Source organism: Cyphellophora attinorum (assembly GCF_001299255.1).
Source record: "Cyphellophora attinorum strain CBS 131958 chromosome Unknown Contig16, whole genome shotgun sequence".
In the NCBI taxonomy this organism is placed as follows: Eukaryota; Fungi; Ascomycota; class Eurotiomycetes; order Chaetothyriales; family Cyphellophoraceae; genus Cyphellophora; species Cyphellophora attinorum.
The window spans coordinates 421021-445743 of NW_017253244.1; the positions used below are offsets into that span (position 1 = coordinate 421021).

The 24723-nt window shown below is 54.2% G+C and overlaps 9 protein-coding genes across 9 annotated transcripts; 5 read left to right on the forward strand and 4 right to left on the reverse strand.

Annotated features, from left to right (window-relative positions):
- Nucleotides 1–1653: 1653 nt before the first annotated feature.
- AB675_4609 (Dephospho-CoA kinase CAB5) lies at nucleotides 1654–2493 on the forward strand (the record flags this gene model as incomplete). The annotated part of the gene is made up of 1 exon (XM_018144760.1): nucleotides 1654–2493. One exon carries the CDS (start codon nucleotides 1654–1656, stop codon nucleotides 2491–2493), a length of 840 nt encoding a protein of 279 aa, XP_017999151.1.
- Nucleotides 2494–2715: 222 nt separating this feature from the next.
- AB675_4610 (putative transporter) lies at nucleotides 2716–4415 on the reverse strand (the record flags this gene model as incomplete). Its single annotated transcript, XM_018144762.1, has 2 exons — nucleotides 2716–2898; nucleotides 2964–4415. The coding sequence occupies 2 exons, from the start codon at nucleotides 4413–4415 to the stop codon at nucleotides 2716–2718; spliced, it is 1635 nt and encodes a 544-aa protein (XP_017999092.1).
- A 1056-nt stretch (nucleotides 4416–5471) lies between these two features.
- AB675_4611 (putative transporter) lies at nucleotides 5472–6875 on the forward strand (the record flags this gene model as incomplete). The annotated part of the gene is made up of 1 exon (XM_018144763.1): nucleotides 5472–6875. The coding sequence occupies one exon, from the start codon at nucleotides 5472–5474 to the stop codon at nucleotides 6873–6875; it is 1404 nt and encodes a 467-aa protein (XP_017998979.1).
- An 825-nt stretch (nucleotides 6876–7700) lies between these two features.
- On the forward strand, nucleotides 7701–9188 carry AB675_4612 (putative agmatinase 1; the record flags this gene model as incomplete). Its single annotated transcript, XM_018144764.1, has 5 exons — nucleotides 7701–7838; nucleotides 7891–7987; nucleotides 8037–8105; nucleotides 8184–8220; nucleotides 8276–9188. 5 exons carry the CDS (start codon nucleotides 7701–7703, stop codon nucleotides 9186–9188), a joined length of 1254 nt encoding a protein of 417 aa, XP_017999164.1.
- Nucleotides 9189–9524: 336 nt separating this feature from the next.
- Nucleotides 9525–14602, reverse strand: AB675_4613 (F-box/WD repeat-containing protein pof10; the record flags this gene model as incomplete). The annotated part of the gene is made up of 3 exons (XM_018144765.1): nucleotides 9525–12577; nucleotides 12625–12903; nucleotides 13657–14602. The coding sequence occupies 3 exons, from the start codon at nucleotides 14600–14602 to the stop codon at nucleotides 9525–9527; spliced, it is 4278 nt and encodes a 1425-aa protein (XP_017999055.1).
- A 476-nt stretch (nucleotides 14603–15078) lies between these two features.
- AB675_4614 (Mitochondrial phosphate carrier protein) lies at nucleotides 15079–16132 on the reverse strand (the record flags this gene model as incomplete). Its single annotated transcript, XM_018144766.1, has 3 exons — nucleotides 15079–15883; nucleotides 15936–15994; nucleotides 16040–16132. 3 exons carry the CDS (start codon nucleotides 16130–16132, stop codon nucleotides 15079–15081), a joined length of 957 nt encoding a protein of 318 aa, XP_017998946.1.
- A 382-nt stretch (nucleotides 16133–16514) lies between these two features.
- On the reverse strand, nucleotides 16515–17593 carry AB675_4615 (uncharacterized protein; the record flags this gene model as incomplete). The annotated part of the gene is made up of 2 exons (XM_018144767.1): nucleotides 16515–16729; nucleotides 16777–17593. The coding sequence occupies 2 exons, from the start codon at nucleotides 17591–17593 to the stop codon at nucleotides 16515–16517; spliced, it is 1032 nt and encodes a 343-aa protein (XP_017999131.1).
- Nucleotides 17594–18709: 1116 nt separating this feature from the next.
- Nucleotides 18710–19513, forward strand: AB675_4616 (uncharacterized protein; the record flags this gene model as incomplete). The annotated part of the gene is made up of 1 exon (XM_018144768.1): nucleotides 18710–19513. One exon carries the CDS (start codon nucleotides 18710–18712, stop codon nucleotides 19511–19513), a length of 804 nt encoding a protein of 267 aa, XP_017999020.1.
- Nucleotides 19514–23547: 4034 nt separating this feature from the next.
- AB675_4617 (uncharacterized protein) lies at nucleotides 23548–24211 on the forward strand (the record flags this gene model as incomplete). The annotated part of the gene is made up of 2 exons (XM_018144769.1): nucleotides 23548–23814; nucleotides 23861–24211. The coding sequence occupies 2 exons, from the start codon at nucleotides 23548–23550 to the stop codon at nucleotides 24209–24211; spliced, it is 618 nt and encodes a 205-aa protein (XP_017998910.1).
- Between the last annotated feature and the right edge of the window lie 512 nt (nucleotides 24212–24723).

Genomic DNA, 24723 nt, shown 5'->3' on the forward strand with positions numbered 1-24723 from the left:
TTGAAGCTCACAGCACAAGACCCTGACGCGGTTGCTAAGATCTCAGAGGCTCTCACGATGGGCGATATATCGTCGGTGCGCTCGTCGGTAGTGGCGACCAGACCCAAACCCACCCTGAGGCGTCTTCCTTACTGTAGACCTCTGCAATCAGAAATGGCGGGATGGCCATTCTCGGTCGAGCAAGGCAAGCAGCTTGTGATTGATTATGGTGGTCGGCAACTGCTTATGGTGAGTTCACGCTTGCTTTTAAAGTGTTGATAGTACGGCAAGTGTGGGAACCAACCTGAATGCATACTGACCGCACCTCGTGAGTAGACTTGCACTAGAGACCTTCGCGACAACCGCGTCCTGAGCTCCATGTATCGCGTCTTCAAGGACCCGCTAGCATCGGTCAACGAATCGCTGTTGCACTGCAACATTGACAAGACGAGACAGCTTGCTACACTCCAGGATGCGATAGACTATTTGCTTGGGGTCAGCGCCGGTCCAAACGCCTCATTGAAGTGCAAGATACTTGCTCTGATTCCCTAGCGAGTGGCATGGCTACCGATCAGTGTTCAGTGTGGAGCATATAGCGGCGTCCGAACGAGCTTCTTCCACAAAGGGCAGTAAAGGAAACACGATCTTCAGGCGAAGGATGACATGCAGATTGCTGGTCTTCAAGACAGGCGCCGATACAGGTCTGGCAACAGCAAGCAGCGCTATCGTGCTTGCCTGCAACATGCAACTTCGGCATCGCTCCTGACCACTCAGCCCCTGCCGCGCCTGCCCACACCCGTCCGCACCTTCCAAAGTCCTGGCCCTCAGGATATGGAAGGTGCTACGGGCCTCCGACCATATCTGCGAGCTGGAAACGCGCAGAGTCGGGGTGCTTGCATCCTTTCTTCTATCTGGAACCTCTCAGGCAGTCTGAGTTACAGCTAAATGCTTCCTACGAGTCTGCGCAGGTTGGCAGCCACAATCAAGTCCTCCTACACCATGTGAGGGAATGGACTCGCTACGAGCGTGCGAGTCCTAATCACTTTCTCCTTCTGTGACTGAAAAACCGTGGTCTGCACTTACCGGCCGTAAATATATTCGTCGAGGCGGTCGGCTTGCTTTACATCATAGAGAGCAGCATGATCACAGTCGTCGAGATGGCATTCTCGTATACTGAGCTCTCATCTACAGGCCTACCATCTAAGGCTGCAGAATCACAGACTGCATGATTGCCCTGACTCGGAAGAGGGCGAATTGGTCACCTCTAGACGCCGGGTGATATCTGGTCTTATATCAGACCGGGTGACAAGATCTATTTGTCGCCGGCTGACACAAACCACTTGACACCCACCGATCGACTAGTGTTCTCACAATCATAGACGTCTCAGCAATGTCTCTGTCTCTGTAGAAGGCAGACGGACCACTGCTAGTAGTTCAGGTAGCTTGAGCTAGAGCTTCGTATCTAGGTATAGACGATCACGGCTTTGGCACCGATGTCGCCTAATTCCAGGCGAGCCAGGCTTAAAACGAGGCAGCGAAATGCCTCGGCAATTTGCATGCTCGTGTACGTGATTGCAACCTGTACCTTTTACCCTACGCACACCTTCCCTCTCACTTCCCAAAACACCTGCCAGCTCCTCGTGTCCCAGCACAGCATCCGCTCCGATCAGCACAATGCTCCTGATCGGCCTCACCGGCTCGATCGCAACCGGCAAATCTACCACCGCAACCCTCCTCACCTCCCCACCATACTCCCTCCCCCTCATCGACGCCGACATTCTCGCCCGAAAAGCCGTCGAGCCAGGCACGTGGGGCTACCGCCGCATAGTATCTACCTTCGGCGCCTCAACACCAGATCTTCTCCTGCCCGCGTCCGATCCTCAATGCCAAAATCTCGAGAACGGCCCCACAGGCCATGGCCGCCCACTAAACCGCCCAGCTCTAGGCCGGAGGGTATTCGGCAACAGTGAGGAGAAGGCGCGCGACCGCAAGAAACTCAACAGCATAGTCCACCCGGCCGTGCGCTTCTACATGCTACGCGCCGTGCTCTACCACTACATCCGCGGGTCTAGCGCAGTCGTGCTGGATATTCCCCTGCTATTCGAGTCTGGGTTGGACATCTTCTGCTCGACTGCGATCGTGGTTGCGGTGTCGGACCCGAAGATCCAGATGCAGAGGCTACGGGAGCGTGATCCGCATCTCAGTGCGGAGGATGCGGAGAATCGGGTCAAGAGTCAGACGGATGTGCGTGAGAAGGCGAAGCGGGCGGAGATGAGGGGGGAGGGACGGGGGTTCGTGTTGTGGAACGATGGCGGGAGAGGGGATTTGGAGGTGCAGTTACGGGAGGTGATGAAGGAGATCCAGGGAAGGAGTCCGAGGTGGTGGGGCTGGTTGTTGTTGGTTTGTCCGCCGTTGATGGGGACGGTGGTTGGGTGGGAATTGTTGTTGACTTGGTGGAAGAGGAGGCAGGCGATGAAAGAGAGGGGCCAGGAATTGCCGAAGGCGAAATTATGACGGGATGGGGCATCCACATGGTCGTAACCTGCTACTGATGACTGTTCACAGCCAAGACAGCCTCACAGCAGAGGAGCCGAATGATCGAAGCAAGGCGGATTCTGGTCATGATACAGGACTTCAGTCCTTTGAGTATGTCTAAGCTATGCCTTATCTCGCCATTACAGTCCCAATCCTACTTGGATCAGATCCTCGGGGTGGCCTTCATCGACCAAACTCAAGTCAATTCAAGAAAGTGTCAAATTCGGGGTTCACCCAGCTGGGCTGCCCGGACATGTTCCTCAACTTTGGTCCAAACTTGTGCAGAGCTGCGAATGCTGGCAAAGCTCCGAAAGCGACGATGATGCCCTGTGCCGCGAAACACCATGTCCACCCACTGGTCGCTTGCCAAGGGGCAATGAAGAACTGCAGCAAGTTAGCATGAGGATTTCGGTAAAGTGACTGGCTATCAAGCAGAGTGGGAAACGTACCGGATCCGCAAAAGCGCTCAAGTTCAAAAACACAGCATAGAACGTAATCACGCTCATGCTCTGCAACGGATATGCATCAACCACATACGCACACACCACGGTGTTGCCCATCTGGATGCCAGCCGCGAATAGGAAGAAAGCGATCTGGCCCACGATCCAGTGGTAGTTCTTGTCCACGCTGATACCCCAGATGATCAGTCCGATCGCGGTCAGAACGCCTGCGGGATATATCAGCCACAATCGCATCTCAGGTACACGAATGCCGTTGTTGTTCTTCGCTAGTTTCGCGCAAATAAAGTCACTCAGGCGGCCGCCGAGGAAGACTTCGGCGAACAGTGTACCGAGGAGCAGGCCGATGAACAGAAGACCCTGGATCTGAGGAGTGTAGCTGAGATACGCGGCGGGAAGCATAGTGATGACGCTCAACACCCACCAGTACCAGAGGAAGCAATATGCGAAGATTGCAATCGTCACCGGCAGGAACTTGAACAGCAGGATGGTCCGCAGGAGCGCGTCCCACGGCTTCGGGTGTCGCATGCCAGGAACGGGCTTGTAGTTGACGAAGGGCAGCTTCTTCGTGCGAGGGACGTCGACATCCGCGGAGTTGCTGCGCCTGCGGCCGACCTTCTCAAGTTCAGCTGAAGCGCCGTCGGAGGACGTGATCATCGGCATTTTGGTGAGCATGTGATTGCGCGGGTAGAGTGTCTCGGGCATGAACATAAGCTCAAGAACAAACATCACACCAAATAGGATGGCGCAGAACCATTGGATCCACTCTGCAGACACAATGTTCAAGAAGCCGCCGAAAATCGGTCCCACCAGTAACCCAGCGTCGATTGAAAGTACCCACAGACCAATCTTCTGGCCGCGCTCGTGCTCGTAGAACATATCGTTGATGGCGGCTAGACCCACGGTCGAGGCAGGACTGACGCCGAAACCCTGGAAAAAACGTGCTGCCATGTACCCGCCATAGTCACTTGCCTTGGCGGCACCAATCGTGGACGCGAAAGCTATGATCGTGCCGATCAGGAAGATGACGCGTCGACCGTAGATGTCTGCGAGCGAAGACCAGATCAGGGGACCGACAGCAAGGCCCAATGCTGGGATGGCGACCGTCCAGTTGACTTGCGAATAGGTGATGTTGTAAGTTTCCTGGAGATCCGGGAAGGAAGGCACCGTGGTCGTGGTGATGTAAGTGAACATGAAGTAGAAGAACATAATGATCGCCAGGATCGAGTGCTTTTGCAGAAATGTCCAGTTGAGCGGGTCCAGAGGATCTGATGTTGGTTGAGGGTGTAGGCGCATGCCATCTTTGGTGACGATGTGGTCGACACCAACCGGTGGAGGCGCGATGGTGCTGGCCTCAAGCTTCTCCTTGTTGACATCTGTGGTAGGTGGTGGTGTGCCTGACGACGACTCGACGTCGCCGGTCTTCTCGTTCAAATCAGCCATGATTGGCTGGTAGAGGAAGAAAGCTGAGTGTTGGAATGAAGTTGAAAGTGACGAGGCCGTCAAGCAATGTTAGGAGAAACGCGAGTCCCACGTGGCAGAAGCAACCATGTAACAAGTCTGGGGAAGACAACAAGGCAAGTTACGGGATACCGATAGCACGTTGTAGAATGCGACGCGACCGCAACACGAATCTCACTCGCAGTATGATGATGTAGTGCAATCAAGCACCTACCTTGTCAAGACGTTGATGACCTCAAGCATCTTATACAGTCCTTATCATATCGCGTCGAAAAATCTTCGTATTTTGATTGTGTTTTGAGGTTCGATAGGCGATCAGATTTAGACACCAGGCTGGGGCTAACAAGTCTTGGGTGGGTTCCAGACGGGAATTTTCTGAAACGGTGTCGAGGTCGGTATTACTTCGTAGACGCGTTGTCTGATAAGAGAAGTTTTTCTGCTGGGAGCTCGCTGGCGTCGGCATGTAAATTGCGCAATACCGAAATATTGCCTTTCTCTTATGTTCGTAGATGTGCGCAACGGCGACATCGTCGCTGGTGGAGAGCTTCGCCATGAGAAACATGCAAAATTCGTTCATTCTGATCGGATCCGAGTGCATGGATTGTGGGTAGTCGAGAAGGTCGATGGCGTTAGTCAAAATGCAAGCTGGAGATAAGAAGTTCAGGAGCTGTGATTGGCTGAAGGGACCTCACCCATCTGCCCTCTATCAAGGCCCCCTGTCCTTACCTCTGTCGAGTACAAATCAGTTTACGTTTGCTGCTCTTGTTGCACGGCCTTTAAGCCGTTGCAGAATACGTGACGTGCGGCCTTTGCCAGAGTTGATATACTAGATCGTAGTACGAGCATTCGGGCCATATGCAAAATATCAGCTGCCAAGAAGTCTGACAAGAAGTATTCCGAAACATTTTGTGAACGATCCAACGAGCCTCGTGGCTGTGGTGGAACCAGTGGTAAGATTATCGAACACACAGACAACGACTGATCAGTGGGTGCGTCACTCTCCGGCGTCTTACTGACTTACCAGAGGAGAGCAGGAAGATGGCGCAAGACGATGAAAGAGGTGACGCGGGGGGAAATGTCGACGAGACGACCGCTCTTCTGCCCAAGAATGGAGACGAAGAGTCAGGAAGTGTTGCGGGAGACATTCTGCCAGAGGAGAAGACGCCGACATCAAGACTCGTCCTCCATGAGTTCTGGGTTCTCTTCAAAGGATCTGTCCCTGTGATCTTGGCATACACGCTCCAGAATTCGCTGCAGACATTCTCGATCCTAATCGTCGGACGGGCCTCACCTCAGGATCTGTCGACTGCCGCCTTCTCGTTCATGTTCGCGATGTGTTCCGGCTGGCTAATTGGTATGGGTGGATCGACTGCATTGGATACTCTCGCATCGTCCAGCTTTACTGGCAGCAAGGACAAGCACGACCTCGGAGTTCTGCTACAGCGCTCTTTTGTGGTCTTGACACTGTTTTATGTGCCTGTCGCCATCCTTTGGGCAGCATCCGAGCCGGTATTCAAAGCACTCGGCCAAAGCGAGCAGCTCTCGAGGGACAGCGCTAAGTTCCTGACGTGCCTCATCCCAGGCGGTCTGGGATACATCTATTTTGAGACGATGAAGAAGTATCTGCAGGCCCAGGAGATCATGCGGGCCGGAACATATGTGCTGCTCATCACATCTCCAATCAGCGCGGCGCTCAACTACCTCTTCGTGTATGTCGCCGGCTGGGGACTGTTCGCTGCACCTTTCGCAACAGGAATTGGCTACTGGCTGTCCTTCTTTGGCCTGATCATCTATGCTCGATTCGTCGCTGGAGGCGAGTGCTGGGGCGGTTGGTCAAAGAAATGCCTGCACAATCTCGGTACATTTGCTAAGCTGGCGATTCTTGGTGTCTTCCACGTCGGCACGGAGTGGTGGGCATTCGAGATCGTCACCCTTGCTGCTGGCAGGCTGGGAGAGATACCGCTTGCTTCGCAGAGTGTGGTAGCCACGGCGGATCAGGTCATGAACACCATTCCTTTCGGTATTGGGGTTGCAGCTAGTGCTCGGGTCGGCAACATGCTCGGCTCCAGAAACGCGAAGGGTGCAGCCAGATCAGCAAATACTGCTGCATGGCTCAGTATGATCATGGGGGGCCTTGTGCTTGCCGTCCTGATGGGAACGCGAAACCACTTCGCCAAGATCTTCAACGACGACGAACGCGTCGTGAAGTTGACGGCGGATGTCCTGCCGTACGTGGCTCTCTTCCAGATTGCAGATGGTCTCAATGGAAGCTGTGGTGGTGCTTTGAGAGGTATGGGCAGACAAGAGATCGGTGCTGCTGTGAACATCATCAGCTACTACGGTGGCGCCCTGCCGCTGGGCATCTATCTGGCTTTCCATGGCTGGGGACTGGCAGGCCTGTGGCTTGGCCAGTGCATTGCCTCTACCTTGTCGGTGCGTTAGAGTGGATCATCGTTGCTTGGAGCAATTGGGATAAGCAGGTTGATAGAGCATTTGCGCGGATGGACTCGGGGCAAGACGAGGCTGCCCACTCGTAACGAGGGTCATAGGCCTGCACCGGTGGGACGACACGTCCATCACGGGGAACCACAACGAGCAACGAGTTGTGATGATGACAACGAGCCATAGACAAAAATTCAAACGCCAGAGCTTCCACACGTAGTCACGTGTCCAAGACTAATGCCAAGTCAAAAGACATGGCTATTCTGACTAGCGTCATCTCCAATCCAACGTCTTCCTCCCGGCTTCTTGCCGATCTGCACTGATAAGGATTTACAAACATCCTTGACACCACTTCACGGAGCTGACATGAATCCATGACCGACGGAGTATTTTCTGCTGTCATTATCATAGACCACATGGACATGTGCGCTGATCTAGATCCAACGTTCTGGTCGCGCTCGTTGCTATCCTCAGCCATAGCTTACTGCTAGTGGACGGGTTATCGTCTCCATCACGCCTGGCCTTGTGAACTCGCAGACATCTTTCAGCCGGATCCGAGCAACAACGTGGCAGCAGCACTGCCGAAGGTAAGAGCTTGACTAACAGCCCCAAGAATGGTGCTGTCATCACCTGCAAGGCACCGTGCATGACGGAGCTCGCGGGAGCTGTAGCTCCCCACCATGAGAGCTTCGAAGCTCTGATCGGCATACGCACACCACCCCGCCATGATATTTTGTTTACAATTTGGAGATCAAAAAGCATTCGGCTCTGCTCTTGTGTCTCTTTTCTTGCGTTCTGCTTGTGAATCTCATCTGCGTTGACAAGATGTTCTTCAAGACTCTGGCTACTCTGGCCTGTGCCAGCTGTGCTTTTGCTCACGCAAATCACGACCAAACTCCGCTTGCCGAAGGACCACATCGCAGCTTGTGGTACAATACCTTGCCTGGAGATGGTGGCACTCAGGTATGGCATGAAGAGTTCGCTCGGGCCAGGCACGATACTGACGGTTGCAAAGGCAGATTCAGTCTTCTCCGGCATCTCGACCTTTGGCCGCCTGCCATACTTCCCTTGCCTAGCAAGTGACCACGAGAAGTTTGACATTGCCTTCATCGGTATGAGGAGACACTCGGCGAAGAACGAACGCAGCTGACCAGATCACAGGTGCTCCATTCGACACAGGCACCTCCTACAGACCAGGTGCCCGTTTCGGCCCAAGCGGGATCAGACAAGGTAGCCGCCGGCTCAATCTATAGTCAGTCCCTCCAGTCTAGCTCAATGACTTACACATTCTCTTTTGCGAGGACAAAGGCTCACGAAAAGTGCGCTTTAGTGGCGGGTACAACGTGTAAGCCATCCACCATCCACCCCCTCATAAACCCCCCCCCTAACACCACCACCAGACCCATGGACGCCAACCCCTTCAACTTCTGGGGCAAAGTCATCGACTGCGGCGACATCCCCGTGACCTCGTACGACAACGCCTACGCCCTCCACCAGATCGAAGAAGGCCACCACACCCTCCTGACCCGCACGCCCTACACCGCCTCCGAAGAGCCCGGCATCTCCAAGTCAGGCAAGACCCTCCCCCGCTTGATCACCCTAGGCGGCGACCATACCATCACCCTCCCCCTGCTCCGCAGCATCAACCGCGCCTACGGCCCCATCAGCGTCATCCACTTCGACTCCCATCTCGACACCTGGAAGCCCACTGTCTTCGGTGGCGCCCCGTCCAAGCAAGCCGCCATCAACCACGGCACTTACTTCTACTGGGCTGCCCAAGAGGGCTTGTTGGCGAATGACACTAACATCCACGCTGGAATCCGCACTACACTGTCTGGTCCTTCGGACTACGAAAACGACGGCTATGTCGGCTTCACCCGCGTCGAAGCCCGCGAGATCGACAAGATCGGCACTGCGGGCATCATCAAGAAGATCCGTGAGCGTGTTGGTACCCACGACCCGGTCTACCTCTCCATCGACATCGATACCCTGGACCCAGCGTTCGCGCCTGCGACGGGCACGCCGGAGACAGGTGGGTGGAGCACGCGAGAACTCCGCGAGATCCTGCGCGGGTTGGAGGGCATCAACATCGTGGCGGCGGATCTGGTCGAGGTGGCGCCCGCGTACGATACGAATGCGGAGCTGACGACCATGGCGGCGGCGGATGCGTTGTATGAGGTTATGACTGTTATGGTGAAGAGAGGCCCTCTGAGTGTCAAGGATGTGTTGAAGAAGGAGGAGAAGATGGGCAAGTTGAGCGAAGTTGAGGGTGAGGGTATGGAGAGAAGGTTCGTGGAAGGCGAGGAGGCCTGACGACAGTGCAATGCACCGTTAGACAAAAGGCCATGGTGACGTCGTCATCATCGGCGAAGGGCATTGTCATGTGTCCAGAGGGATCCCCAAGGCAGCTGCCCTTTCGTCTCTCCGGGAAAGAATCAGTTTGCCAACAAGCTGAGTCGTGCCCGAGATCAGGTCACCGCAAGCCATTTGGTAGATAGCGAAAGACCTCACAGACGTAATAAGGAGAATTTGTTGAAGTGAACATTCAATCGAAACATAAAACCACGTCCACAGTCAGAAGAAGCGAATAACGACCCCAATACCTTCGAAGTGAAAACACACCGCACACTCAGGAACGGACCACCACAATCAGCGCTTCCTGCCCTTGCCCTTTCCCTTCTTTCCCGCCTCGCTGCCACTACTCAAAACCGGATACTCTTCCGCTTCGCCAGCTCCCGCCACTTGCTGCTGCTGCTGCTTGCTCGCCTCCTCCGCCAAACTCAGCTGCAGGGCAAACTCCAGGTCATCATCCTGCTGCTGTTGAGACGGCGAGTGCGGGACCTGGAGACTCCCTCTGGCGGCAGCAGCGGAAGACCCAGGAGCTACTTTGCTCCACGGCGAGCCAGTACCAGCACGCTTGCTCTTGGCGTAGCGAATTGGGACATTGAAGGTATAATCCGTTTCATCCGTGTCGAGCCAGGATGCTGACGAGGTAGGCCGTGCTTCGCTCTCGAGCAAGCTGAGACGGATCGCTTCTTCCATGTCCGCATCCACGCCCTGATCGGCCGCACTGGAGCTCGACTTCGACGGACGAGCAGCACGATGGTCTCTGCTCGGTGTCGCAACAGCACTACTGTCTTGACTCGCACGCCTTGCCGCATCGGAGTGCATGCTTTCCTCGCTAAGTATGGCTGCGTAGGCCAGCATCTCCTCCTCACTCGCGCCCTCGCCCAACAGATTCGTGCCGTACCGCTCACTTAGCCGCTCGTTCTCCTTATTCCGCTCGCGCTTCTCCCGCTCCATCTCGTTCTGCTCATTGGCAATGTAGTCCTTCAACACGCCACGACCGGTGGCTGTGACCTTGTGCTCTGCACCGGCGTTGCTAGCGCGGTGTCGAAGCTGGCCACGTTTGCGCGACTTGTAGGCGTCTGCGGCAGTGGAGCTGTAGGACCAGTAGCGCAGATGAGTGCCGAGCGACACCATGCCGCGGAGAACGGTTGGGTCTGGGTCGAGAACGATGCTGGCAGCAGCGAAGTAGTTGTGGCCGACGCCTTGCGCAGAAGCATCAGCCTGAGCAATGCGGCGTCTCGCGCGGTCGGAGAAGCGTGAGTTGAGTGTCCGGATGGGTTCCAGAGTTGATGCCAGCGGGTCCCAGGCTTGCACAAGTCCATCATTGCCCCCGTGCACGACGTACAAGGAGGTGAGAGCCAAGGACGAAATCTCGGGAGACTTCGCGTAAATGACTCGGACCGGCTGCACGGTGTTAATCACGTCCACTGCTAATGAGACTGATGCACGAATGTCCCACAGGAGGACAATGCCGGTCTTTGTTCCGATGGCCATGAGGCGAGCCCGGTGGCCAGGAATGTCGGCGGAAGAAGCATATGACTGAGCCTGATGACCAAAAGGGGAAGAAAGAGGGGAAGAAGCATTTGAGCCAGCTGACATGCCGAGTAACGGATCTTCCAATGGTGCCAGCCTTGCAAAGTCAGAGTCGTCGATAGCCTCAGTGGTGATTTGGAGTGAACGCAAATCGCCAAAGCTGAAGTTTGATGTTCGCCATTCTGTCTCGTACTTCATGGCGATATCGTCAGCACTAGACGTGCGTGAGCGTGGAACACTTTGCAATGAAGGAGAGCCAGGCTGAGATGAGCCACCGAAGATGGAGCGATGGGCAGTGGTCTGCTGAATGGTTGGCCACGCGTCAAGGTCATGATCGACGGAGCGACGCTTCCTGCACTGCGTCAAGCGCTTGATGGTGGCAGGCTGGTCGTCGTCCAGACCTCTCCTAATGATCACGATTGACTCGCCCTCGCCAGCGAAGTCCACGAGCATCTTGCGGCGCATATCCCAGCCATCGCATACAGTTCTGAAATGCTTTGGCTTGTACTGAATGAACCGCTCAACCTCGTAAGTCTCAGCTGTGATCTGAGCTTCGTCAAGTGCTGCTTCGTCGCTCGAAGTCCGTGGGGAATAACTTCCATCCACGATGGCAGTGCTGAACGGATCCGCGTGAGCTTCTCGCCGAGTGGCTTCGATGAGCTTCCATTCTACCGAGCGACCTGATCGCCAAGCTAGTCGATCCAGGTCCTCCGCGCTCACTTTACCTTTCGGTACAGTAGGACGAATTGGTGTTTCAAGAAGGCAGAAAACCTCGCCTAGCGCGTTGAGCACAACTGCCCAGACACGGCCAGCGTCAACCTTGCGTCGTGAGACATGCTCATCGACGGCAATCGCAATAATGGGTACACCAGGACAGAGTACCCATTTGGCGGCGGGCTCTCCCTTCTCAAAGCGATTGTCGTAGGCAGGATTGTTGCCTAGAGCATGTGCTGCGAGCACGCCATTGGAGAAGCCAGCAAGCAAACCAAAGATGCCGTCTGTCACCCTCAGAACAGCTTCAGACTTGGCCATCCACACCGAGGTTACAGCAGTCCCAATCATGGTGAGTTCGGGAATGCCACGGGCGCGATCAGCTGTCGAAGAGATGGGCAGGAAGCGACCTCGCTGCTCGCCTGATGCCGTGTAGAAGATACGACCTCCAGGACAAGCCTCGCCGTAGATCCGTCCGTATGGCTGACTTACGTCAAGCACATTGGGCATTCCGACTACGTCGCCCTGCCCCAATCCGTACTCAGTCTCGCCAGCATAGAGATCACTGAAGTGGTGAAAAGCTTGGTAGTCAGCAAGACCCCAGGAGCCAACTTTGCCAGTTGCTGGATCGCTGCTGGACACCAAACCTTGCTCAGCAGCACCATGCACGAACAGAGGCTGGCGCTTGTTCAGTCCTGTCCCAAATGTGGCATGCATGTGACTGATTGGAAACATCAGTCCGGACTGGTACGTGACAACAGCAGCCGCAACACCTGCGTTGCCTGAGGATCTCGGCATGCTTGACTTGGACACAGCTTGAAGACCGGGTCGACCGCGTCCCAAAGAGCGCATCAGGCGAGTTCTCAAAATGTACTCGCTCCGCCAAGAAGCCAGGGCACTGAGACGGGTAAAGGAACGACGTTGAGACTTCTCCGTGTCTGCGATCGACGGACCAGGTGACTGCATGGACTCGGCCCCAGGAAAGTAGCGAGCGAACGCAATCCTCCATGCTGGTGGAGTAGTGACAAGCTTATGGAAGCGACGAGAGACCAGGCTCATTGAGGAGAGAGTCTCAGGTGGCAGATGGGAGAGAATGTGCGTCAGGACCTCTGCGATGTATTAGCGGTGATTATGCACCAGAAGTGGTCTACTATACCATTCGGAAATTCTTCGATAGCAACACCTCCGTCGCTATTGCTCTTCACTGGCACAACCTGGAAAACAAGCCCATCCTTTTTCTTGCTGCGTCTTGCATGCTTGCGTTCATATTCGTCAATTCGACTGCCGGGAGAAGAGCTCGCATTCGAGCTTTCGGTCCGCTCGCTCAATCGTCGGGTAAGGCGGACACGTCCACGGGATGTTGTCGTGCTCCTTGACGAGATCGACACCGTGTCGCTGGTATCCGGCGCGACCGGATGTTGTGGCTCTCTGTCGCCTGAGAGGCGATCAGAGGCCGGGTGACTGTGTGGAGGGAGTCCATATTGAAAGAGAGGAGGGTTGTCGTGGGATGATTCTACTGAAGTCGCGTTTGGGGAGATCTCAGTAGGCGCAGATTGCATAAAATTGTTGTGGGAGACTTGTGGGTGGGCGCGGAGACTGAGAGATGCTATCTGTCAGTCTGTGGTGATATGTGAGTGTGCTGGCGGCGGGCTCTCGTAGGAGATGGATGAGATCAATCAGAGGGAGTTCGATGGCGATTTTGTGGTGTTGGTATCCGATTAATCTCGCGTCAACTTCGGCGTCGATCTCGATGTCCGGATATAAGCTCACGTCTATTTCCGCAGCGCCCTTCGTCCTATCACTCTGCACAGCCTTGAGTCTTGACACTGCGATACATGAGAAGAAGTCTAAGCCATTGTGAATGTGGTCATCAGCGTAACACGCTGATTGCAACTTCAGGAGTATGCTGTCTTCCGCCTGCCTCGCCCAACTATGTCGTCCCGCTGCCTGAACCGTGCTTCACCTGCTGTGCATGCTCGAGAGAATCTACGGCCACTTGCTATCAGATGTTCGCGCCCGAGACTTTATGCTACCTTCCGCCTGAAGACGAATAATCCATCGTCCTTGCCTGGGAACGACATGACTGCTACTCTGACCACCAGTTCCCATTCAACCCCTCGTTCTCTCTTAAACCACTCATCTACCCCCTCCCCTTTGAAGCCTGTATACCCATTCCCATTCATCGTACCTACTATGCAAATGACATCTCCTTTGAACTCCCTGATCACGTTCTCTGTAAAGGCATTCGCTGTGATCGGATACACCAGCAGTAGCACATCGTCTTTCTGCACATCCACCGGCCTTTTCTGGAGAAACTGTACCGCATCAGTGAGAACCGTATCGGACACCCACAACGTCCTCCACTTTGACTGCAGGTTGTCAATGGGGATGACAGTGTTGGCGAAAGGGGTGCGACGAAGGAGAAGCGTCCAGTAGCCGTTGCCAGACCCCACATCCAATATAGTCCGCGAAGGTTGACCCCTCGACTTTGGCTTGGCGAAATGTGAAATCAGAGCCAGTGCTTCATATGTCGGGCACACACACGAAAAATGGTGCATAAGAATCGGTAGAACATGATGCGAGTTTTTGACCAGATCTGACGTAGCAGTAGGGCCACAAGACTCCAGCGTCGTATTAGTGTAGGACAGGAAATCAATGTACGGATTTGCGTGGGCCGTCTTCAATTTTTGTGGTGCTGGGATAGATGGGTGTACGAAGCGCTTAGACTGCAGATGCTGGGCTGCAGCTGCTCGAAGAGAACCCTTCTTTGCATTGCTGACGAGTCCTTTGAGAGAGTTGGCCGCCGCCTTTGAAGGATCAAAGAGGGATATGTAGGCTGAGATATCCGCTGGAGAAGGATGCCCCAGCGGCTGAGACGAAGCGTCGAGATACCAGTCGTGCAGACCGTGAGACGGACCAGCGTTGATCGCGGACTGGGCTTGAGCAAGTGTTACCGCTGCGGTGGCATGGTAGACGTACTCGTCTGCTTCTGGAAGTCTGAATGCTGTGATGATTGCAGACCGTAGATCATTGCGCAGTAGATGACTTCGTGCTTGATCAAGCAGCTGCTGGTCGTCGAACAGATCCTCTGGACGGAATGACCTCGAGCCAGTCGTTGAGGCGGCCGCTGGCATTGGTCTTCGAAGAAAAGGCTGTGATGGTTGTGTTCACTTTAGCGAAGTCATAATCATAGAAGCATCCGTTGGCCGAAAAAGGCTTGGCATGGTTTTGCCATCCAATATATTCTCCTGTCCGCAGCTTTTGACATACAGCAAATCAATCGCACTCTAGGGAAACTGCACGATGGACTTAGACTAATGCAATTTCTACCAGACCCATGCAGCAACCATTTGCTTTTGTACAAGGTACTGCCCGTGTCTCTATCTGTGTTGACCTGGTGGCAGAACTGTGATCGAAACCATGTCCTCTGCCGACTCAATGGACTTGAAATCCGCTCATCTATTGAAAATCCTGGACGCCGGTGCATGAATTGCACGCCCCGACGTCCGCCTCTGAAATGCTCATTCAAATGTCTGGGACTTGCCGAGACAGGTCTCGCGGCCAGCTTGTAAGACCGCATCTGCTATGCATCATCTTGTAATCCAATTACCTACTTCGAGATCTCGACACCACCAACAGCGCCGATAGCCTTCTTGATGTCACCGTAGATGGCGAATTGACCAGCAGTGAGGGTTCCAACCATGAAGAGACGAGCACCGAGACCGCTGAAAGAGCCACGAAGACCCAGTTCCTTGGCGATCTTGATCAGACGCGAGGTGGTACCTTCACCGGGCAGACCCTTGGTCTTGTTGATCTTCGAGAGCATAGTGTCAGCAGGTTGTGAGATGATAGCAGCAGCGAAACCAGCCATCAGACCAGAGCCCAAGTTGATGACAGTCTGCATGCCATCGGAGGTCTTGCTCTTGTCCACGCGCTGATAGATTGCTTCAGCAACCTTCTCGTACACGACGAACTTGGCCATCGTGTATGGAACCTGTTTGAAGAGGATAGGACCAAAACCGCTGTAGAAAGCGCCGAGACCTTCTTGCGAGGCGATCTTGCTCATGCCCGAGACCAAGCCAGATGCGAAGGTGGGTTCGGAGACGAGGCGGATGCGGGTAGCTTCGAGGGGGCAGAGGGCAATGTCGGCGAAGAATTCGGCGCAAGCAGCTGAGGCGAGGTAGACGGCGGTGCGGTTGGCGGTCGCAGATTCGTAGCCAATCAAGTTGATGGATTGCTGCTTGAAGAACTCATATCCTCCAAACTTGAACGCGCCCTGGAGGAAGTAACCAGCAAAGGTTGGGCCGACACCAGTCAGAAGAGCACCGGCGCCCTCTTTCGCGATCACTTGTCTGAAGCCTCCGATGAGACCTCTGTTGTATGTCGCGGGGTCGAGCTGAATTCTTGTCTTGACGCTGCGATGATGATCAGACTTGAGTTGACAACAGTATGGTCAGGAACACCTACACATCGACGGGAGTGAGACCACCGTGGGTCACTGAGCAGCAGACGGCACCAGCGAAGGCCTGTCATATTAGCAATGATCCGAGTCGAAGGTATGAAGCGCTCACGAATCTGGAGTAGAGGCCCAAGCCAGAGAGCTTCTTCGCCTCGGGTGTCGGTGCAGGGATCGCGTCCGCGACCTTTTGAGCAGCGGCAGCCATTATGTGTGTGGTAAGAACGAAGGAGCTGAGACTAGAGGCAAGCGCAAGATATTGCAGCAAGGCAGAGAAGGTGCGATCTTCTCAAATAGGTGGTCACCGTCGCTAAAAGAAGGGAGTGAGGATCTTTCAAAGAAATAATGTGAGCTCGGGCACGTCGCAGACAAGATAAAAACTCGGAGACACCTCCGTCTTGGGGCACGGCTAACAGGCACGGAACAATTAATTGCCGCAGATCAGTGAGCCAATCAACACAGCGAATTCAATCACGCAGTCTCCAGATGAGCTTGGCAGCAGTCCAGGGTCAAAGTCGGTGCTTCAAGCTGCAACACCAAATCCATCCATCGTATATACATTCACTTCGTTCGCGTGCTGTGAGGCCATCTTACCAGGGAGGGCGCCTGCCCCAAGGACGGTCTCCGTATCGCCCTCCATGCCAGCCACCATGCCGATCATCTGGCATACCGGGTGGTCCATCATGGTCTGGCTCGTCGTCCATGTCTCCGGAGGGATCTGATGTTGGTGCAGTGGAAGTGGTCGTCGGTGTTGTACTTGGCCCAGGATTACTCGTGGTGGTTGTCGTGGGTGTCTGATGCGAACCTACTCACGTCAGCCTGCCATATGGAATGCTTCCGGGTGTGGATTACCATCAACATTCTCCGCAATCAACCTGTAGGGCGTACATACGAAGGGAGGAGGAGTGGTGAGTTCGGCAATGACGGTCAAGCTGTCTGTAACACAGAACCCAAGCCTGGCCGGTGCAAAGGTAAGCTCGTCACCGTTACGATGCCAGCCATGAACGACATTATCCTGAGCGGTCCAGAACCTTTCCAAGACCACGGCACCCTCACGGATAGCAGTACCCACATACAGGCCGACATGCATGATAACGTCCCCACGCAAGTCGACTACAGATGCCTCATTTTTATCGTTGGTGAGGTAAGCGTCGAAGCCGTCAAACTTGACGTAGCTGCCAGCTCTTTTGACGAATCTCGCACCAGATTTCTCGAGGCGCATCCAGAAAAACTTGTTGGCTTCCGCAGTTGGCGTTGCTGTGGATGTGGTTGTGGAGGTCGTCGAAGTGCTCCGGATTGTGGTCGTGGTCGCCGTCTTTGTGGTCGTGGCGGCGGTCGTGGTCGCTGAGGAGATCGATGATGTCTGTGTTGGTGGAGACCATGGTCCCCAGTCACCCCAAAAGGAGATGTGGTCTACGTCGGAATTGAAATCAGCCGCCCTGCGGACGAATCGCGCCTCTAAATGATCGACGGTCGCAGGCGGCTGGAGCTGCGCAGTTGCTTCGGAGGATGTACTGAGCGATATTAGGAGGTCCGTGCCCTCAATTCTGGTATCAACTGCTTGCTTAATTCCTTTCTCAACCAGTCCTCCCGATGATGCGATACATTGGGCCAATAGCAGACACGCTGTCCAGAGGACCGGACTACCACCGGGACCCAAGATCTGCATGCTTGATGGACGCTGCGATCTCGGCGGAATAGGACCAGACACAGCGGCTCAGATGGCATGGCAAAGCACGATACGCTACAGCGAATTCCATGGATATGAGGGAATCATCACAACACACGAGCGAATGTCTCGCCATCTTCGCTCACCACACACGCCCGCCGTTACTGTTCCCGCTGCCAGCGTTTCAGAAGCTCGTCAGGTTGGTGTCGAAACCGACATGTTCACATATTTCCCCTTGATCAAACCGCTCGGCCGAGTCGTTGACGTGTTCGCGCAATTTCGTACCCGTCTGATGGCGGATAAACTTGTCCTACACCATTGCTGTGGCGTATCCAGACTCTGCGACTATCATTCCGACCACGACTGCGACTGCAACACTAGTGAAGTTGACGTCCTTCAGCATAAATGAGACCATGTCTGTGGTGGGAGGCAAGGTCAGTGTGATGAGCCTGGCTAGCTGCTTGAGAAATGAAGGCCCAGCCTATGAGACATTCATTTCTTTGAGCCGACTTGTAGACAGCTGTCAGAAGTGCATGCGAGGGCACATGGTCTGGTTTGAATAGAAATGACAGGTCACTACTGCAAGTCGAACGTACCTACGTACTTCCAACAGAGTTCGCGGGGGACGCGAGTTTCGGTTCATGGCGGCGCGCCTATGTCGCGCTAGATGGGTCTAGGACTAGTGGCGTTTGCCCGCGTGCTGCTTGCATGCAGCATACGAACCACACACTATCTACCCAGTTAGTCTCATAATGTATACATTTGCCAACAGCTCTACAGCACGAGACCCTTAATCTTTGCAGCTTATTGCTGTATCTGCTTAGCTAGCGTGCGCGGGTTTCCTCGAAACATCTGGTCACAGCAGAACTGTTCTCCTTCAAGGTCACCGCTCTTTCCCCTCTTGGCTCTGACTCTTTGTTCATGTCCGTCCGTCCTTTTTCGCACTTGCGATCTTGAGTTGTCTGGTCCCTTGTTCCAACCTTGACAGTTCGTCCCGCGCTTTTGACAGGTCTGGATCGGAGCAGATTGATCTACCTCCTTTGCCTCAGCTACAAGCGTGTTGGCATAGCCCGATCTCCCTAGATGAACCCCGGCTCTGCTGAGACGTGAGCAGCGATGGACTTCCAACCGGGCTGGAGGTCTTTCGGGGTTGCCGTTGACAAGAGATCTCAAGCTATCGATGTGTTTTCAGATGCTTATCCAGAAGTGACCACCGTTGTCCCGGACGGAAAATGCAGCAGAGATCTGGACAGTATTCCGGACTTCGTCCAACGCGTCTGGGACCTGCACATCCAGGCTCAGCGAGTACCTCACCTGGAGAGAGAGGTGAGGGAGCTCTCGAGCCTAAAGTCAGAGATCCAGCGACTCCGCCTTCTCGAGAGCGATCTGGAGAATCAGGCGAAGAATCTACGAGCTGACGTTCTGGACCAGTCAGACGGCCGAGCACGGTGGATGAAGCGGGCTCAGCAAGCAGAGGCCAAGCTGGCTGTTCACCCCTATATTCTCGCTCTGATCAATGGCAACCATCTTTGGTTTCGCCACAGGTTTTCCCGATCTGACCGCTCTGCGGAGGTCATCGACTCCTTGGTGCATGAGATGCGAGAGCATGCTCAGACCAAGCACACCCTGCCAAAGAGTATTCCTGCCCTGATTCAGATCTTCGTTGATCTGAAGCAGCTGAGCGAAGACCTCAAGGCAACGGAATCCGTCAGCAGGAGCGCTGATATGGTTGAGTTCATTCAGGCGCTGAACTCACAGCGACATGTCTCTGTCATTGCATGTGACTCTACGGCAGTCCAGCAGAAGTTGAGGACAGCCTATGAGCTAAATGTTGAAAACTGCCATTGCCAGCACGTCACTGTGCTCTTGGTCCTTCCAGTTATCACAGCACGCTACATGAGTACGCCGACGATGAATTGACTCTTCTGAAGACATCGCTGGTCGAACCTTGGGACGGATTCCCCGGAGAATACCGCCTTCCTTTTCACAAAACCCATTTTTCGCCATTGCAACATATCCCACATATATCGGTCACACCTGAGCCGACGCTTGGTGCGCGACCAGTGGTCTCTGGAATGCAGCCACTCGACGGTGCAACCCCGCAGTCTCCCAAACCGGATTCGAGTCATCAGGGGTCAATCGTGTCGGCTTTCGTTTCTCAGAGCGTCTCTGGAGCTTCATCACGCTCATCTCTTCTCAGCCAAGTGCACGAATTATCGAAAACTGCGCCTGGTGCGACTACGATACATGCATCGCCTCTGGCATCCCCTTCGGCTGCTGGCCAAGCGCACGATTCACCGTCGTCCCAGCAAGCTTGGGAGGTTGCCAGCACCACAGTTGAAGATCTTCTCTGTCCAAGTGACGAGGAGGATTCTCGCTCTCTGATTACTAGGGTCAGCTTCCCTGGCCGGGGATCTTCTGAAACTGCGTCGGACACCAACCAGCCGGCTCAGCCTATGCCCTCCTCGCACACGGGCCATGAGCAGGTAAAGCTGAGCACCCTGACGCAGGAGGCGCCTCCCACTGCATCTGAGAGTACCCTGGGCCTGAGTCGATCGGCACGCAAGCCTAGCGGCAGCTCTGCTGAACTGTCCGGAATCTCCCGGGTCACGTCTGCACCACAGCACAACGACATTCTCCGGAATCGCCAAGGCCAGCGGATTGATCCGTCCCTTCCGGAGGTTGAAGCGTCTCACCTCGCAGCATTTCAGAAGCAAATCATAAGACCTTGCGTGAAGCACCATCTGCGAGGCAGATGCGATGATGCAGCTTGTCAACGCAGCCACCAAAAGCTCAAGCCAGATGATCTGCTCGCACTCAAGCATCACTTGAGGCAACAAGCATGCTACCGTGGCTCCAGTTGCCAAGTTCACCATTGTGACTACGGTCATCACTGCGTTGTCAGGGATCATAAGTCTGGCACTTGCCAAACGAGAATGCCACACATTGATCTTGTGGTCGATCCTGCGAGGACAATCCGCGCACCGTCGACCGGATCGATGGACCCACGATCTGTCGTTGATCCTGCGCATGGCAACCGTCCTTTGCCCGTCGGATCTAAAAAGACACGGCCTAAGCTCACAAATAACAACCTGGCGTCGCTGAATAAATCAGCGAGGTCAGCCAAAACATTCACGTCGTCGCCAGCAGTCACTTCTGTCGTACCAGTGACGACATGGTCTTGAAGATCGTGATATTTGGACCTTGAGTCGGCGATGCGGACATACGACTGCGTTCCCTTCTCAGAACCGTTCAGGCTTACCATCGAACAATTTGAAGCCCCTCATGCACATCAGCACGGTCCCGGGATGACGTTAAACTCGCCCCCAGTATACATACATGTGTATATATATATATATATATATCTATATATATTACTAGACGCACCCGATGAGACCGGAGCGACTATGATGCGTCACTTACCCAACAGACGAGGTTCATGTGGCTCACTGAAGACACGATGGACCCCTTCAACGAGGCTAGACGCAAGAATACAAAGCCTCTCCTGCTGCCCTGGGACCAATGTATCAATCAATATATTGCCTCTGCTCGGCCTCTTGGAGGAGTTTCATGAGGCTGAGGGATTTCATTCTAATAAGTCGAGTGTCATCATCGGAACGAAATGCTTGTTGCAAATCCACATCAAGCTCTCGAGGAACTTATCCAATTACAGGGTCCCAGTCTATCACCAATAGCGAGATCTGCCATCCCTTGAGAAGATGCTGCGGCTTGAATCCCCGCCACGGAGCAAATTTGCCGGAGCGACTGAGATACGTTCAGTGAGCAACAGACGAATTTCCTGAGGCTCTCTGAAGATACAGTGAAACCCTTTAACGAGGATAAACGCAAGAAAACGCACCCTGCTGCTGCCCTGGTACCGATGTATCAGTCAATACAAAGGGCAGAAGGCCTTGATTCGTCGCAACGGGGAGGAAGGACAGCATGTCTACACAAGCTGTGTGGCTGACAACCACAGCTGACTTCGTCAGTACAAGTGGAGTGCGCCCACGTGAGACAGTCAGCCGGACTTCCCAATTGACCCCTCGATCCCTCGAAGTCGTGCCCGAACGGAGCTCTCTCAATGGGCCAGGCATCCTACATCGACTCCAGCAGCACGAGGGATTCGCGGCACACTTTCCGTCCAGAACAACATCATTTAATGTCTCCCAGCTCAACACTCAATACCGTGCATTAGAAGATTGTGTTATGTCCGGTGATTTCGAGCTGCCTCGAATCGTACAGGCAGGCGAAGTTGCAAGGTCAAATTCCCGAGTCGATCATATGGCGCTTCACCGCCACTTGATTGGGCTTGCAGCACGAGGCAGGGATGGTGAGTCACCCAACCACTGGCCCTGAGAATGTGTGTCCCACAACCGACGTTGAACAGCATTCCACGAGTGGCACTAAAGGCCCGCTAGTCGTGGATGGAACAGTCTTCAGTCCACGTCATCGCCGACGCCGTCCAGATCATAAGCGATGGGATATCGATTCCTCTACCAGCGAGAATGCCACTATCGCTTCACAACAACAGTCACACGAACGGACGCAAATCTTGAACCCTGAAGCCGTGGCTATGTGCCCGTGGCAGCTCGATTCAGTCGTGGATGCTGGCAGTAGCTACACTGTCTATCAAGAGTGCCTCGATCTGGAAGTGATGCCATTTGTCGGCTATGGTCACAGGCACAACTTGCCGGGGGAAGTTGCTCATCGTTACGAGACTGGTTATCCTGTACAACACAGTTTCACCACATTCGGATCCCGGAACATTGGCCCCACCGTATGGGGGAGATATCCGGCCGGAAGATAGAGCATGAACAGTGGACGACTGTCTCGGGCCAAGGGTGCTCGCGCTGCAAGCTTCCGAACGTTGGCGAAGTACCAATCGGACACACCACTAGCATCCAAGAACTCTGACAATCGCCAACGTGTTACTGACACCTGGCGCTGGGTCTTTAATGTCACTATGGACGAATTGGATGAAGAGTCACACTATATCATCTCTTGGGACACTCTCATATATACCACCCCTTCAAAATACGCTTCGATAGAGGGTGCCTTAAGGTACACCGCCCAACCCTGTAGCCCTTGCATCCCTCAAGGAACCGCAGCGGCCACAGGCAGTACCCAACGAGCTGTTCCCCAACCTCGACAGCAAGATGCAGAACCCTTCTAGATAGCCAGCGGCCGTCTTAGCCTTCACCAAGACTGGCAAAAGCGGTTCTGGGGCCAGGTCAAGACACACAAGCTACCATGGTGTACTATCAGGGCTCTCGCTTCCTCCACACACATGGCTGCCAAGTTCCCAGACAAACTTCAAGTGACAGAAGATGAGTCTAACATGGTGTGGCAGCAATGGCAGTTTAACTACTACAAGAGCATGAGCAAATCGACATTGGTGCAGAACTGCGCGACCCCGGCACAATTGGTACAGGACATACTCAACAGTTTAGCTTCCACTAGGCTTTGTTGGAGTAAAGCCGATACGCGTCGCTGAGTCGTAGCTATGGCAGGCAGTAAAGACTCACAGAAATGGCAGAGCTCACTGAAGAGCGAGTGGACTCGCGACGCCCTGAAGCTCAGGAACTATCTAATCACAGCAAATGCGCATAAGCACTACATACCGTCGCTCGTGCGGCCGAGTCAGCTTCAGCCCCCTATTTGAGATATACTCTATCCACCGCCATTCCAACGAGCTCTATGAGGCCCTCCTGGCATTCTACTGTATCAAAGGAGACGGTGACGATGATGGCAACAAGGGTCCAGTACTGCTCTGGGACGGGAACCGGGTTCAGTGCACCTCCACAAAACCAGCTCGCCGCCGTGATAGTCAATCCTGGGCCACAGCGACCTACGCGCATCCGCTACATATCATATCAAATAATATCATTGGTACAGGAAGTAAGCATCAGGCTACTCTCCGAGCGTATGCCCAGGCGTCCGCGGCCAATTTTTGCATGGCCGAAAAGGTTAGCTGGAGCCCCGACAAGACCGTGTTCTTCCTCGACGGCCGTGCCATCGGAACCTGCCGCCTCCAGGAGATGATGCAGCGCATGGTGCAGGACGCTACCGGCATCGTTCACAAGCTTTTTGGCGAGCAGACCGCCTGGGTCTGGGAGTGTCTCGATCCCCAGCAGCTCTACGATCGCATCACGTGGCGGAAGACCGGCAGTGACTGGACCGACCTCCCAGCGATGGCTTTGTCTATACCCTACGAGGTCATCGTCAGACTGTGTTCACCAACTAGGTCTCATGTGAATTGGTCGGTAGATCAGTGGTAGTCGATCTTGTGGTCAGATGAAACTGCTGCACACCACCTTTAATTATCAGGGCCAGAGTATCCTTGGATCTGACTTGCGCTTCACTCGAATCGTCGCCTACCGAAACGAGCCAAACAACACGAACGTGCAGGAACAACGACAGCTACGCCATATTACCCAGTTCCAGGTTGCCACCATTGTCGGTCCGCGCAATGCCGACGTCAAATACTTCGCGACTGCTTTTACAGTCGACAGCGAAAGCACGTCGCCCCGCATTACATTGGAGCAGTACCGCCGCAGAAGAATCCAGGGTGCCGTCAAAAGGCTCATGCTCTCCGTCAGGCATTCGAGCATCTTCTAACTGGGAATCTCTATACAAGCCGTATAGTCACGCAAACGCGTATAAACACCACAAAACATCACGACCGCCACAGGTTCAGCTTCAGTTCTGAGCGACAGTGACCTATGCAACCGCTATATATCACATAACATCAAGGTACAAGGAGCAAGGCATCTATCATAAAGTTACAGGCGGAATTCCCTGGTACCACTTGGTACCTCCGGAGTCACGGCGCAAATCCTTGGTTTGGGCAAACCCTTATCCATAGAAAAAGATAGAAAACAATTGAAAATGAAGATTCTCGGCTAAACATAGTTTTGACACGAGAACGTGAGACTACCCATGCCTGCTTGTGATAAAGACCTCCCTACGTCTCAAGTCCCCCCAGGTCGCTGAGGGCGTCTCCGGGAAGACTAAGCACGGCTAAATCAGCGGACTTCAGTCCTGTATATGACGGATTGGCCGAGTACTTTCTCATTGCTCGACATGCCACGTGACTTGTGTGCAAGCAGGCTTTCCCATGGGTGAGAATG